The sequence below is a fragment of the Ovis aries genome, chromosome 3 (genome assembly GCF_016772045.2).
Source record: "Ovis aries strain OAR_USU_Benz2616 breed Rambouillet chromosome 3, ARS-UI_Ramb_v3.0, whole genome shotgun sequence".
Classification (NCBI taxonomy): Eukaryota; Metazoa; Chordata; class Mammalia; order Artiodactyla; family Bovidae; genus Ovis; species Ovis aries.
The window spans coordinates 180,328,854-180,342,568 of NC_056056.1; the positions used below are offsets into that span (position 1 = coordinate 180,328,854).

At 47.4% G+C, this 13,715-nt stretch overlaps 1 protein-coding gene across 9 annotated transcripts in view; it reads left to right on the forward strand.

Moving 5' to 3' along the window:
• LOC101121414 (apolipoprotein L3-like) overlaps positions 1–13,715 on the forward strand; it is a 114,997-nt gene that overhangs the window by 86,062 nt on the left and 15,220 nt on the right. For 2 of the 9 annotated variants that reach the window (XM_060413192.1, XM_027967746.3), the window contains exon 2: positions 12,621–12,729. In XM_060413192.1, coding sequence (XP_060269175.1) covers positions 12,699–12,729 — 31 coding nt within the window. In that variant the 5' untranslated portion in view covers positions 12,621–12,698. Of the gene's footprint in view, positions 1–3,492; positions 3,783–8,395; positions 8,614–12,397; positions 12,500–12,620; positions 12,730–13,715 lie in introns of those variants that run through there. The other 7 variants (XM_042247220.2, XM_042247221.2, XM_060413193.1 and 4 more) reach the window with 7 other exon arrangements.

The following is a 13,715-nucleotide window of genomic DNA, read 5'->3' on the forward strand; positions in this document are numbered from 1 at the left end:
AAAATATCGCCACTGCAGGAAAATTGGATGAAGGGTACACAGGACCTCTCTGTAGCAATTTAACAACTGTCTGATTTTGTCTGTGAGTCTATACTTACCATTATTTTTTTAGTCTCTGACTCAAGAGTTGAGTTGTGGAGGTAAATATCGTAGGATAAGTGAAGGGGAGGTGAGGCCAGCTTTGTGACCTTGGGAAGTGAGGGAATGAATCCTCTAAGTCTGCTTTCTTAGCCATGCACAGGAATGATGAGAATGCCAGGCAACTCAGGGAGGTTTTGAAAGAGGAAAGGAGGTGATGCTGACATGGTGAGCCCAGAAAACAGCACTTCCTGCTGACTGAGCACCTACAGTTCGCCAAGCCCAGTCCCTGCCTTGTCTCACTCATCCTCTCAGTGACTCTACAGGCTGCTCACTCTTTCTATGAGGAAAGAAACCAAGTCACTGCAAAACCTGGGGTAGCCTAAAAGGGCTGTGTGATGGCAAATTCTCTCCCCACTCACGGAAGATGCAGAGTCATGGACGCAGCCAAACAGGGCCCAGAGGCTCTGTGACAAAAGAGTTCAGGCAGCTTTCCCCCTGAGGTGGGGCTGCTCCAGGAGTGAGTTAATGCTTGGTGCCAGTTGCAGTGGGTCCCCATGGCCTCAGTTGGACCCAGCTCCCAGTGCCCACTTGGGCCTCTGGCAGCTGGGCTCACTTCTTCGGCCAAGTGGTATTTGACATTGTGACTCATCTCAAGCTAACAGGGAGCAATTGTGGAAGAACACTACATTTTTAGACTATTCAAGGATTTAAAGATTTCTCTTCCTCTAAGGAAATGGCATAGTCCAGAAAACAGACCAAAACAAGAGGCAGGGAGACCAGCCCAGTTTCCCCACTTGAGGGGCAAGTCTGAACCTTCGTTTTCCCTTGTGACTCAGGGATAATAAATGTTGTCAGCAGAGGGCTGTGGTAGCTTACACAACAATGTGTGTGAAAGTACTTTGCAGATTGTAAAGGGTTCAGGTGCTGCTATGTTTTTCCATAAATGTTCGGCTTTTTAACAATTTATTGAAAATTTTAAAATCATGAAATTTACCATTTTAGCCGTTTTTACAATTTTATTTATTCACTTATTTGATTTTTCACTTGGCTGGGTTCTCCTCGCTTTGATGTGCATGCTCAGTCCTGTCCGACTCTTTGTGACCCCATGGACTGTAGCCGACCAAGCTCCTCTGTCCATGGGATTTTCCAGGCAAAAATGCTGGAGTGGGCTGCCATTCCTTGCCTGGGGCAGCTTTCTCTAGTTGTGGCCTGCGGGGCCTCCTCTTTGTTATGCTGCTCGGGCTTCTCATTGCCATGGCTTCCCCTGTTGCAGAGCACAGGCTCTAGATGCGTGTGACTCTCGTGCTCTAGAGCTCTGGCTCAGGAGTTGTGGCACCCGGGCTTTGTGGCTCCCCAGTGTGTGGAGTCTTCTTGGACCAGGGATTGAACCTGAATCCCCTGCATTAGCAGGAGGAGTCTTATCTGCACCACCAGGAAGTCCTAGACTAGCCATTGCTGAGTGTGGAGTTCACCGGTGTTAAGGGCACCCACACTGTCATGCACTTAGCATCACCCTCCACTCACGGAATGTTTTACGTCAAAAGTGAAACTCTGTCCCCATTAAACAGTAACACCCCGCTCTCCCTCCCTTCCACCCCGACAGGTGCCTCTGCATCCTGGGTCTGTGAGTCTGACTGCTCCCGGGACCTTACTTGAGTAGAGTCATGCAGTGTCTGTCCTTTTGTGACACGCTTTTCTTCCTCTTGACTGTGGTGAAAGGGCGTGCGGATCCTCACCTTGATTTCAGTGTGCAGCCCCCTTGGTGGCTCTCCTGTGAACTGGTGTCTATCGAGTCCAGGAACGCCCAGTGTCCATTCTGCACTCTCATCAGAGGACCTTTATGATCACCTTCCCATCACTTAAATGGATGTTGAACTGAGTTCTTCTTCTCACTGTGGTTTTGCTTGGCTGTCAAACTAAAGTCATGCTAGTGAAAGAGAGAAGAGTTTATTGGGGGAAAAAGGGACAGAAAAAGAACTTTAAACTAGGAGTGGTATTTGCAAGTGGCAAATCTCAAACTTGGTTGAAATCTTGGCTCTTCCCTTGAGTTGCTGGAAGAAGTCCCCTACCTCGCCCCTCCCCTCTTATTTGCAAAATCTGATCAGACTCCTGGCCTTTGTTCCAGGGTGATTGTAAAACCAAAGCATAGTGTGTGGTCCTCATGGGTGACACCCATCACTCCTCTGTGCCTCCTTCTAAGGCTAGGGGAGGTGACCACGACAACACAGGGACATTTCCTGGGATGAAGCAGCCCAGATGGAAGGTCAGGCAGGCCTCCATGGTGAGAGGGAATCCAGCCCCACCACCGTTCCTCCTGCTTGGGGCAAAGCAGAAAATCCACCAGCAGTCCAGCTGCACGACTCTCGGGCTCTGGGACCTTTTCTTCTCAGTTTCTGTATCTGAGAAATGGAGCTGACACTTCCTAGAGCTGAGTGTAAAACAGGCAAGGTGTGGACGGCACCTGCACAGAGTGTGGCACGCATTCAGCCCTCCATACACCTCGGCTCTTTGCTGAATATCCGAACAGGAATAAAGACTGGCTTTCTGTTGTAGACTTTTCTGAGTTGCCAGGTCACTAGCCTTCCTCCATTTGGAGAAAAGAGGCCTGTTGTCAAGTGCAAATAAGTCAGGGAACAAAGAGCAACATGCTCTCAGCCTTTTGCATGAACTTGGCATCCATCCACATGGCCTTGACCACCAAGGCTGGGCCTCCTCTGGTGAGTTGCCTGAGGGCACTAGTGCCTGAAGATACTAGTAATGTCGCTGTCAGCAGGGTTCAATCTAGAGGGACATGATCAAAAAGGTGGGATTAGGGTGTGGACAGAGTGGCTGAGGGGTAGACTCCGGCCCCTCTCCCAGGTACCCTGTGAGCAGAGCTGGGGACAGTGGACTCTGCAGGGAAGGATCCTGGAGGGTTTCTCAGAGGAGGTGATAACAGATTTGGGCTTCCTAGGAAGTATGATTTTTCTAGGTGGTAGGAGTAAATGTCCCTGGCAGAAGGAACTGCATGAGCAAATGCCTAGAACCCACATAGTTGTGGCCCTCAGGAGCAGCAGTATGACCAGTATTCAGTGAGCAGCTGGTATGTTCCGGGAGACTGTGCCAAGTGATTCTGGTGCAAAGGTGAATAAGGCAGAAAGGCTGGTGAGTGGGTGGAAAGGGTGGAAGGAGCCAGGAAGAAGTTCACAGAGTGGGGGAGTAATTGACCAAGGGTTTCACAGGGTGGCAGGTGGCATCGTGAAGCCTGAGACAGGGTGGACCATGCCCAGAAGGACCTGGATGTCAGGACTGGGCTTGTTTTTCTAAGAACATCAGCAGGGAGGGTGAGAATAGCCCAGGGCGGGGCCTGGTGCATAGGGTGTTTGTTTGACGTGAGCCACTCAGAGATGAGAGTTTCACTTTCCCTTTCAGTTTTCCAGGTATATCTGGGCTCAGAGGTTGTGTGTGGTTATTGCAGAGTCAAAAAGCTGGTAGCTGCTTTGCATAGCTGAGAACAACTGGATCTTGTTTACATTCAGCCAGAGAAGACTTCTGGGTAAGCAGGCAGGGTGGGACCCCCCGCCCCGCATCTCCCCATCCTCAGGACGACAGTCTGATGATGATCACTAATTGACAGAAGAAGGGAAAATGGAAGCTCAGAGAGGTGAGGTCATGGCCGACATGGTGGGTTAAGCAGGAGCAGAGCTTGGTTGTGGAGGCAGGTGAGTCTGATGGCTTCCTCCCACCCCTTGGGCCCCTAAACAGTGCAGAGGGAGGGTGACACCTGCTCAGATGGGCTCAGCTTAGGATGTCGACTTCTGAGATATGAGCAGTGACCCCAGAAGGAAGGTGAGTGTTGGGGGTGAGTGTTGGGAAATTTGGAGGAAGCAGAGGGGGTGAAGGAGGGCAGGGGGGTCAGAACCCTTCCTCCTTGTGGCCTGGCCACCTTGAGGCCTCCCCCAGGGAGCTGTGCTGAAGCCAATGGGGCATAGGATTTCTTGTGAGATATAAGGAATCCAGGTTTCATCACCTACCCTCTGACCCCTGCTTCCTAACTGCCTGCTCTGAGCCGGGCCCTGGGGGGAAACTGAGGCCTGGAGAAGCACAGGAGAGCAAACGGGGAGACGCAGGGCACTGTCTTCCTGTGCTCAATGGGCCTCAGCTCAGGACGTAGGTGATGGGTGGCCCTGTGTAGGGAAGATGGCCCAGCAGACAAAGTGAGAAGGGCTCACTGCATGATGCCCACGTTAAGATCCTGGCCTTGCCATCTTAAGATAAAAACCCAGACAGTAGACAGGTCAGTGTAACAGAAGGGGCATGAGCTTAGATCTATGTGTTTTACAGGCAGAAACAATCCTGTAAACTTTTGGTTTATTAAAACCACAGTATTCCTCTCACATACCCATGTCAGAAGCACTGGTCTTGGCCTCCTCTCTGCCCACCGAGAGCTGTGTGACCCTGGGCAAGTCAGCTCCTCGGGAATCGTTTGCTCAGATCTCTTATTCAGTTTTTAAAAACTGATTTCAGTCTTTTCATGTGGATTTCAGGCTGTGTGTTGGGGATGCTCACCTTTGTGTACTGTAAATACTGCAAAAAGCATCTTTTGCCCTCCCGTTGTATTCCGACCTGCTTTATGGTGTCCGTGGCAATGTTTAATTTTTAAGAGGTCATATAAATCAGACTTTTCTTTATGGCTCTGGGATTTGTGTCTTGATGAGAAAGGTTTCGTCAAATCAACATTATTTCTAAGATTTCTTTTCCAGTACCATTGTAGTTTTTTTTTTTTTTTTTCTGGTTTGCATTTAGATCCCTCTTGGAGTCACTGATTGATTAGAATCTTTTTGTTTCTTCCTCTTCCTCCTCACCTCCTCCTTCCTCCTTCCCTCCTTGGCATTTCCTTCTCTTTTGTCTTCTTCTCATGCAAAAGAACATATTTAATGAGTACATTTCACAGTCACACATGAACGCACCCTTTTATGTCCCTTCGAAAGAGCATTCATTGCAGTCAGGATATGACTCCTCCCTCTTCCCCTCGCAAAGTTTTAGACAGCAGTTAGGGAGCAGAGAGCAAGAGGCTGGAGAGAGCTGGGCTGCGCACCCAGACCTGGCCCAGACAACCGGTGGGAGCAGGGACTTTGGAATGTCCGGCTCAAGGCTCAGGCCAGTATCACATTTTAGATAAGACCCATATTCTCCCCAATTCTCTCTTTCTCTTTCTCTTCCTATAAAAATATCATGTCTGGAGTAAGGAGACATGAGGAAATACAGGTGTCTCCTGCCACCTGAAAGTAAAGTGTTCCTACAAAAGCTTCCCTAAACCACGATGGCCTAGGGAATAAGCATGTAGGTCTCACTACACAGGGTGACCTTTTGGAAAGCAAGGGATGCCCATATATGGAAACACTGAGAAAACTAATAGTGCTATCTGTCAGAAAGGGCCTTTCATCAAGACAGACAAGGAAAACAAATAGAATCACTGCCACGCAGGTAAAACAAGAGCTGCGCTGCGTCTTGGAGAAGCTGGTTGTTTCACGTCCCTGTAACAGGTCCCACACCTTGTGTTTCAGCCAGGCTGTGCCCGGGAGGGTGGAGGGAGCCGCGGAGGCCCTGGAGCAGAAGGGGCAGCAGAGAAGAGACAGGGCCCCTGCCTGGTGCTGGGAGCTAAAGAAACTCCACACAAACAGACCCACAGGCAGAAAGTGCAAGATTCCAGGGGGCCCGAGAGAGGAACTGGGGGAGACAGCAGGGGGAGGAGGATTTGGAGCTGGGCCTCCAAGGTCAGGGAATATTTCACCTGGTGAGGCAGGTGGGGAAATGTCTCACCACCTGTAGGGGAAGGGGCAGAATGAGCGAAGGCCTGGAAGCTGGGGGAAATCAGAGTCCAGGGAGCTGGGAGTGCTCAAGGCCCCTGGATCACGCTCTGAGAAGGCAGGAAGGTGAGGAAGACAGGAGTAGGAGCATCAGGAGGGCCTGGGTGCTGGGCTAAGGACTTTGAACTTGATCTTGCCATAACCGCTCCTTTCCCTGCCTGAGGATGATGCCCTGAAGTCATGTGGAGGGAGATGTTTGCTGGAATCTCTGTCTGAGGACTTCACTGGTGGCTCAGACGGTAAAGTGTCTGTCTACAATGCGGGAGACCTGGGTTCGATCCCTGGGTCAGGAAGATCCCCTGGAGAAGGAAATGGCAATCCACTCCAGTACTATTGCTTGGAAAATCCCATGGTCAGATGAGCCTCGTAGGCTACGACTGAGCAACTTCACTTTCACTTTCTGTCTGCCCACGGGAAGAGAAGGGCTCTGTGTCCAGCCATGCAGTTGGGCAGGAACGGGCTTCTCAGCAGTCCTCCCTTTTCTGAAAAACAGCCTTTGGGGAAAGGGGCCAATCAGAGGCTAACAGAGGAAAATGCTCCGGATAGGAATCCAGCAGAGGGAGCACCATCAGCATTCACAGGCAGCTGAGGCCCCAGACAAGGGCCAGGACCAGGACAAGATTGGGAGGGAAAGATGGAAGGATGAGGGGCAGGGTCCACATGCCTTTACAAGTGTCTGGCATCATCCAGGATCAGCGCTTTTGCCCGCACCCTCCTCCTCTCTCTGCCTTGGCTCCTGGTCCTTGTGTTTCAGCTTCAGTTGGCTGCCCTGGCTCCCAGAGTCCTGCAGCTTCGAGGCAGAGAAGGAGACAGAGGCCAGCCAGCTCTCCTCTCCTTCCTTCCCTTACAGCAGGAGGCCCCAGACCCCTCAGCTGTCTTCCCCTTGTGTCCTTCAGCAGGACAGAGTCATATAGACACCCTTCACCATAGAGCAGCCCAGAAAACATCCCTGATGTCCAGGCCCTGAGACGTGAGGCAGAAGGGTCCAGGGTGAAGGCGAGCGGCATTGGAGGAGGTAGAATTTCAGGAGAGCAGGTGGGCATGAGGAGCATTCAAGGCCAAAGGAACATTGTGTGTTGAGATCTAGGCTGAGAACAAAGAGCAGCAGCTGGAAATGGAGCAGTCAGGGAATAAGAGCAGGGTGGCTTGGACAGAGAAAGGAAGCTGCTTGGAGGTGGGCCTGCCTATGTGAATTCTCTCCCATCCACAGAGTCAGTGCCTCCAGCCTCCACCACCAGGCATACTCCCTAGTGAACAAGCTGATGGTTACTCTGTCTGAAGGGTAACCCTGGCTATTGCAGAGAGAAAGTGTTAGAAAGAAAGATGCTAGGATGGGGGCTCAGGTAAGGGGATTCGGGGGAGGGGCTAAGGAAATAGGGCAGGTCTAGATTGGACACTGCAGAGTAGGGACCGGCAAGAATACTGGTTCGGGTTGCCATTTTCTTCCCCAGGGGTTCTTCCCAACCCAGGGACTGAACCCACGTCTCTTGAGTCTTGCATCTCCTGCATTGCCACTGAAAGTGAAAGTCTCTCAGTCGTGTCCAATTCTTTGAGACCCCATGGACTGTAGCCTGCCAAGCTCCTCAGTCCATGGGATTTTCAGGCAAGGATACTGGAGTGGGTTGCCATTCCCTTCTCCAGAGGATCTTCGTGCTTTCTAACCTTTATGTCTCCCCTTCTGGCCACACTTTCTCTAAAGTCCTCTCATTTAAATATTATTATGAACTCATGGCCTTTCACAGACTCAACCTGGCCCAATGAAACATATTTATGGTAATCATCATCTTTTTATTTATTATCATCATTATATGTGGGCACCCCTTTGAGTAGCAGAGATGCTGATCAGTGGAGCTCATCTCCCCTGCAAGGGGGCTTCCTTCCTTTGAGTGGACAGAAGGAATCCCATGGGTGCACATGTGCGTGGGCAAGATGCTGCTGGACAATGTGTCTGTTTAAGGCCACAGTTCACACTGATTACTCTGGTTTAACCCTGTTATCATCCCTGCTTTTCTAGAGAGTTGGTTTCATCAACACAAAGACGTCTCCTACACTGACAGTTGTCACAGCAGGAGTCAGGCTTATTTCTTGTTGGCACTTAATTCAACCATCTTCAATCATCTTTTAGGTGGCGGCACTAGAAACCACCCCATTTTGTGGGTTACTGACTGCTATAAAGTGACTGCTCCTGTCTTAGAGTTAAAACAATCCAAAGTCCTAAGTGCATACGGTTAAAACAGATCAATTTGTACAGCGGGTTCTGCTCATTCCTTCCCAAGGAAAAGCTATTTCTTTAGATAGTTAATCAATGTATTGAAATGATATTTCTACATTGGGAGGCGGAATAGTGTGAGAATGTGTGCTCAGGAGACAGGAACCTGGACTTGGATTCTGGCTCCAGCAGTAGCTGTGTGCTTTGAGTAAATTGCTTCACCTCTCTGAGCTTCTGCCTCCTTTTTTACAAACAGGGTCATTATGAGAACTAAAAGTGAGTGAATGCCTACCAAGAACTTGGAATGTTGCCTGGTGCAAAGAGAGAAGTCATCGACCATGATAGCTAATACATATTCAGTTCAGTTCAGTCGCTCACTCATGTCCGACTCTTTGCGACCCCATGAATCACAGCACGCCAGTCCTCCCTGTCCATCGCCATCTCCCGGAGATCACTCAGACTCAAGTCCATCGAGTAGGTGATGCCATCCAGCCATCTCATCCTCTGTCGTCCCCTTTTCCTCCTCCCCCAAATCCCTCCCAGCATCAGAGTCTTTTCCAATAAGTCAACTCTTTGCATGAGGTGGCCAAAGTACTGGAGTTTCAGCTTTAGCATCATTCCTTCCAAAGAACACCCAGGGCTGATCTCCTTTAGCATGAACTGGTTGGATCTCCTTGTAGTCCAAGGGACTCTCAAGAGTCTTCTCTAACACCACAGTTCAAAAGCATCAATTCTTCAGTGCTCGGCTTTCTTCACAGTTCAACTCTCACATCCATACATGACCACTGGAAAAACCATGCTTCTGCTAAGTCGCTTCAGTCATGTCCGACTCTGTGCGACCCCATAGACGGCAGCCCACCAGGCTCCCCCGTCCCTGGGATTCTCCAGGCAAGAACACTGGAGTGGGTTGCCATTTCCTTCTCCAATGCATGAAAGTGAAAAGTGAAAGTGCATTCGCTCAGTCGTGTCTGACTCTTAGCGACCCCATGGACTGCAGCCTACCAGGCTCCTCCGTCCATGGGATTTTCCAGGCAAGAGTACTGGAGTATAGCCTTGACCAGACGGACCTTTGTTGGCAAAGTAATGTCTCTGCTTTTGAATATGCTATCTAGGTTGGTCATAACTTTTCTTACAAGGAATAAGCATCTTTTAATTTCATGGCTGCAGTTACCATCTGCCGTGATTTTGGAGCCCAAAAAGATAAAGTCTGACACTGTTTCCCCTGTTTCCCCATCTATTTCCCATGAAGTGATGGACTGGATGACATGATCTTCATTTTTTGAATGTTGAGCTTTAAGCCAACTTTTTCACTCTCCACTTTCACTTTCATCAAGAGGCTTTTGAGTTCCTCTTCACTTTCTGCCATAAGGGTGGTGTCATCTGCATATCTGAGGTTGTTGATATTTCTCCTGGCAATCTTGATTCCAGCTTGTGCTTCTGCCAGCCCAGCGTTTCTCATGATGTACTCTGCATATAAGTTAAATAAGCAGAGTAACAGTATACAGCCTTGATGTACTCTTTTTCCTATTTGGAACCATTCTGTTGTTCCATGTCCAGTTCTAACTGTTGCTTCCTGACCTGCATACAGGTTTCTCAAGAGGCAGGTCAGGCGGTCTGGTATTCGCATCTCTTTCAGAATTTTCCACAGTTTGTTGTGACCTACACAAAGGCTTTCGCATAGTCAATAAAGCAGAAATAGATGTTTTTTCTGGAACTCTCTTGCTTTTTCCATGATCCAGCAGATGTTGGCAATTTGATCTCTGGTTCCTCTGCCTTTTCTAAAACCAGCTTGAACATCAGGGAGTTCACAGTTCACATATTGCTGAAGCCTGGCTTGGAGAATTTTTGAGCATTACTTTACTAGCGTGTGAGATGAATGCAATTGTGCGGTAGTTTGAGCATTCTTTGGTATTGCCTTTCTTTGGGATTTGAATGAAAACTGACCTTTTCCAGTCCTGTGGCCACTGCTGAGTTTTCCAAATGTGCTGGCATATTGAGTGCAGCACTTTCACAGCATCATCTTTCAGGATTTGAAATAGCCCATATTAGATATTGCATTTTTCTTTTTCATGATTTAAAAATTTTGTTATTCTTTATTTCTTACTGGGAAAAAATAGTTATTTGTTTGTATACTTTTTCTTATACCTTTCCCCACTTTCTCCTAATATCATTTTTTTATCACTAAGTTTATACCCTCTATTAGAAAACTTTGTATTTGTAAGCTCTTTGTTTACTCCTTTATTTCTTAAGCCCTCAACTGAAGCCAGGATTTCTTGACTCCCTGTTTTGTAAAATGAAATATTAATCCTCATCCTCCCTTCAGTGCTTCAGCTCCCAACTTGTAGCAGTGTGCCTTAATTTTTATACTGATTAACAAGTAGATTCATTTCTAATGTTTAAATAGTCTTTTAAAAGATAAAAATCAAAAAATAATTAATAGAAATGAAATACCAACTGTAAAATTTTGAATCACTTATTGTAGCTTTCTGAAAAGTCTGGTGAAGAGTGAAGGCTGCTGAGAATATGGAATGGTGTGTGGGGGTGTGGGCTTGTCCCCTGCTCTCCCCTTGGCCTCCCTGTCATCTTGTGCCCTCTCTAGGGCTCTGTGCAGTGCACAGTTCTCTCTTGTGAACGCGCTCCCTGTTTCTCCCCTCTACTGCGCTCCTGTTTATTCAGGTATCACTTCTCCACCCAGTGAGTCTTCAAACATTTGTTGAAGACTCTGGTCTCCTGTTGCCCCCATGCTTGTTTTTATTAGCAGCAGAGGGAGGAGAGGGAGGCTATGGGTTCTTGAGCCCAGTGAGGAGGTTGGAATCCAGTCTACCAAGGGCAACACTTCTGACCTTGGGCAAGTCAGGTAACATCTGTGAGTCAGCTTCCTTATCTGTAAATACTGATACAATGTTCATATCTCAAAAGGTAATGAAATGAAATACGAGTTATTGTTGGTAAAGTTTTATGGCAAATAATAATGCAGAGCAAAGACCACAAACACAAGTCACTTATCAATAGCTGTTATTATACCTATAAGTATCTTTACTATCATTTAATTCAGGTCTCAGCAGAGGTAGTTAATAAGTGTTCTTAAAAATGTGGCTGAATATAACCAACATTTGCTCTCTTCCTTCACCTCCCAAGGCAACACAATCACAATAAGAACCAAACTAGTCTCTATATAAATATCTGGGCTTTTTATTTTATTACCCAAAATTTAATCTTTTATTTAATATTATATATTCTGATTCAATAATAATCTTATGTGTTTACCATGGGTAAAATTTAAAGTAATTTAAAGTATAATTGAATTTATTATAACGTTATGATTTAGGATTAATCAAAGAATGGATATCACTGATTGAGCTAAACATAAATAGAATTGAAATATATCCCAAAATATCTGGAGTTTTTGTTTTAAAAAGTCCGCTGAGAATGAGTACGTTTGAAAGGACGGGTACTCTCATATATTATGAGTATGAATGTAAATTGCTATAATTTGTTTGCATAAAAGTTTGGCACTAGGTATGCAAATTTTTTAGGTGTTCGTGCCTTCTAATCTAGTAATTATACTTCTAGAAATAGCTTAAGGAAACAGGCTCAAATACAGGTGAAGTTTTTACAAGGAGAATGTTCTTTGCACTATTATTTACATAAAAGAGTTAGAAATAGCCTAAAGTCCACCAGTCAGGGGAGGACAGCAGGGCGGGTAGGGCACCATCAGGGTCCTCAGCCACCCAGGAGAGGGATGCAAGATTTGGGGCAGGGCCAGAGGGACTCCAGGCTCTTGTGGGATAGAGGGCCTTGTAGAAGCATGGAGGGTGCAGACTGTGGGAGCTGTATCATCAGGAACGTTATGAAGGCAGAGACTCAAGCACAGGAGCAAGACATCATTTTAATTAAGAAGAGCTATTTTCCAATAAGCATACATCCACAATTATATATTTTTTTACATTAGAGGCAATAGAGCATAGTCATCACAAACCTGGGATTTGGATCAGAAACACTTGGGTTCAAGTCCAGGCTCTGGTAGCAGCATGAAAACTTGGGCTGACCCAAGTTTAGGTGAGTTTCAGGAGCCTGCACGTCATAGACAATGGACTGATATTAGTTATTACCGATTTGTAAGCACAAGTGTTCCCAACCTCACATAATTTCCAGAGTGTTCCCTCCCCATCTGTTTTTCTGCCTCTGGTTTTATTGCTTTGATAACTTCACAACTGGCTGTCTCCTGTCTGACTGTCCTCTCCTTGTGCCCCAATAGGAGGGCAGGACTTTGAGTTGGCTTGGAGGGAGCTGCGAGGAGGATGGGCAACTTTTCTTAGCTAGCAGCCAGCAGAGCACAGGAGACAGAGAGACATGCCAGGTGAAGTCCCCAGTGGCATTTGTGGTCATCGCAGGGGAAGCTGCCAGAGACCTGACCCTCACTGCTCCCTGAGCCACTGCTCATTATTGATGGAGCCCACAGCCTGATTTCTCTTCCCCAGGGGTCAAGCATCACCTCCTTCCAGCCCGACCCAGACAAGGAGCTGAAGGAAGATCTCTGAGAACAAGCTGCTGCCACCATGAGCTCAGAAGACCGTAGGGGAAGCTCAGGTAATCAGCTGCCTCGTCTCGGACTGGTTTCTACTTGTGAGAGTGGTGTTGAGAGATTGTTGCTGAGCCGTTAAAGACACCAGGATTCTTGGCCTCTGTAGGAGAGGAATTCAATAGGGAGCCAGTGACAAGGCTTGATGGCTCAGAGCTTTAGTGTAATAAAGATTTATTAAAGTATAAAAGAGATAGAGAAAGCTTCTGACATAGACATCAGAAGGGGGCAGAGAGAGTACCCCCCTGCTGTCTTTAGCAGGAAGCTATATACATACTCAGTTCTTTTCAGTTCAGTCGCTCAGTCCTGTCCGACTCTTGGCGACCCCATGAATCGCAGCACGCCAGGCCTCCCTGTCTGTCACCAACTCCCAGAGTTCACTCAAACTCACATCCATCGAGTTAGTGATGCCATCCAGCCATCTCATCCTCTGTCGTCCCCTTCTCCTCCTGCCCGCAATCCTTCCCAGCATCAGAGTCTTTTCCAATGAGTCAACTCTTCACATGAGGTGGCCAAAGTACTAGAGTTTCAGCTTCAGCATCATTCCTTCCAAAGAAATCCTAGGGCTGATCTCCTTCAGAATGGACTGGTTGGATCTCCTTGCAGTCCAAGGGACTCTCAAGAGTCTTCTCCAACACCACAGTTCAAAAGCATCAATTCTTTGATGCTCAGCCTTTTTCACAGTCCAACTCTCACATCCATACATGACCACAGGAAAAACCATAGCCTTGACTAGATGGACCTTAGTCGGCAAAGTAATGTCTCTGCTTTTGAATATACTATCTAGGTTGGTCATAACTTTTCTTCCAAGGAGTAAGTGTCATTTAATTTCATGGCTGCAGTCACCATCTGCAGTGATTTTGGAGCCCAAAAAATAAAGTCTGACAATGTTTCCACTGTTCCCCATCTATTTCCCATGAAGTGATGGGACCGGATGCCATGACCTTCGTTTTCTGAATTAGGAGAGTTTAAATTTAGAAATTGAGAACAATCA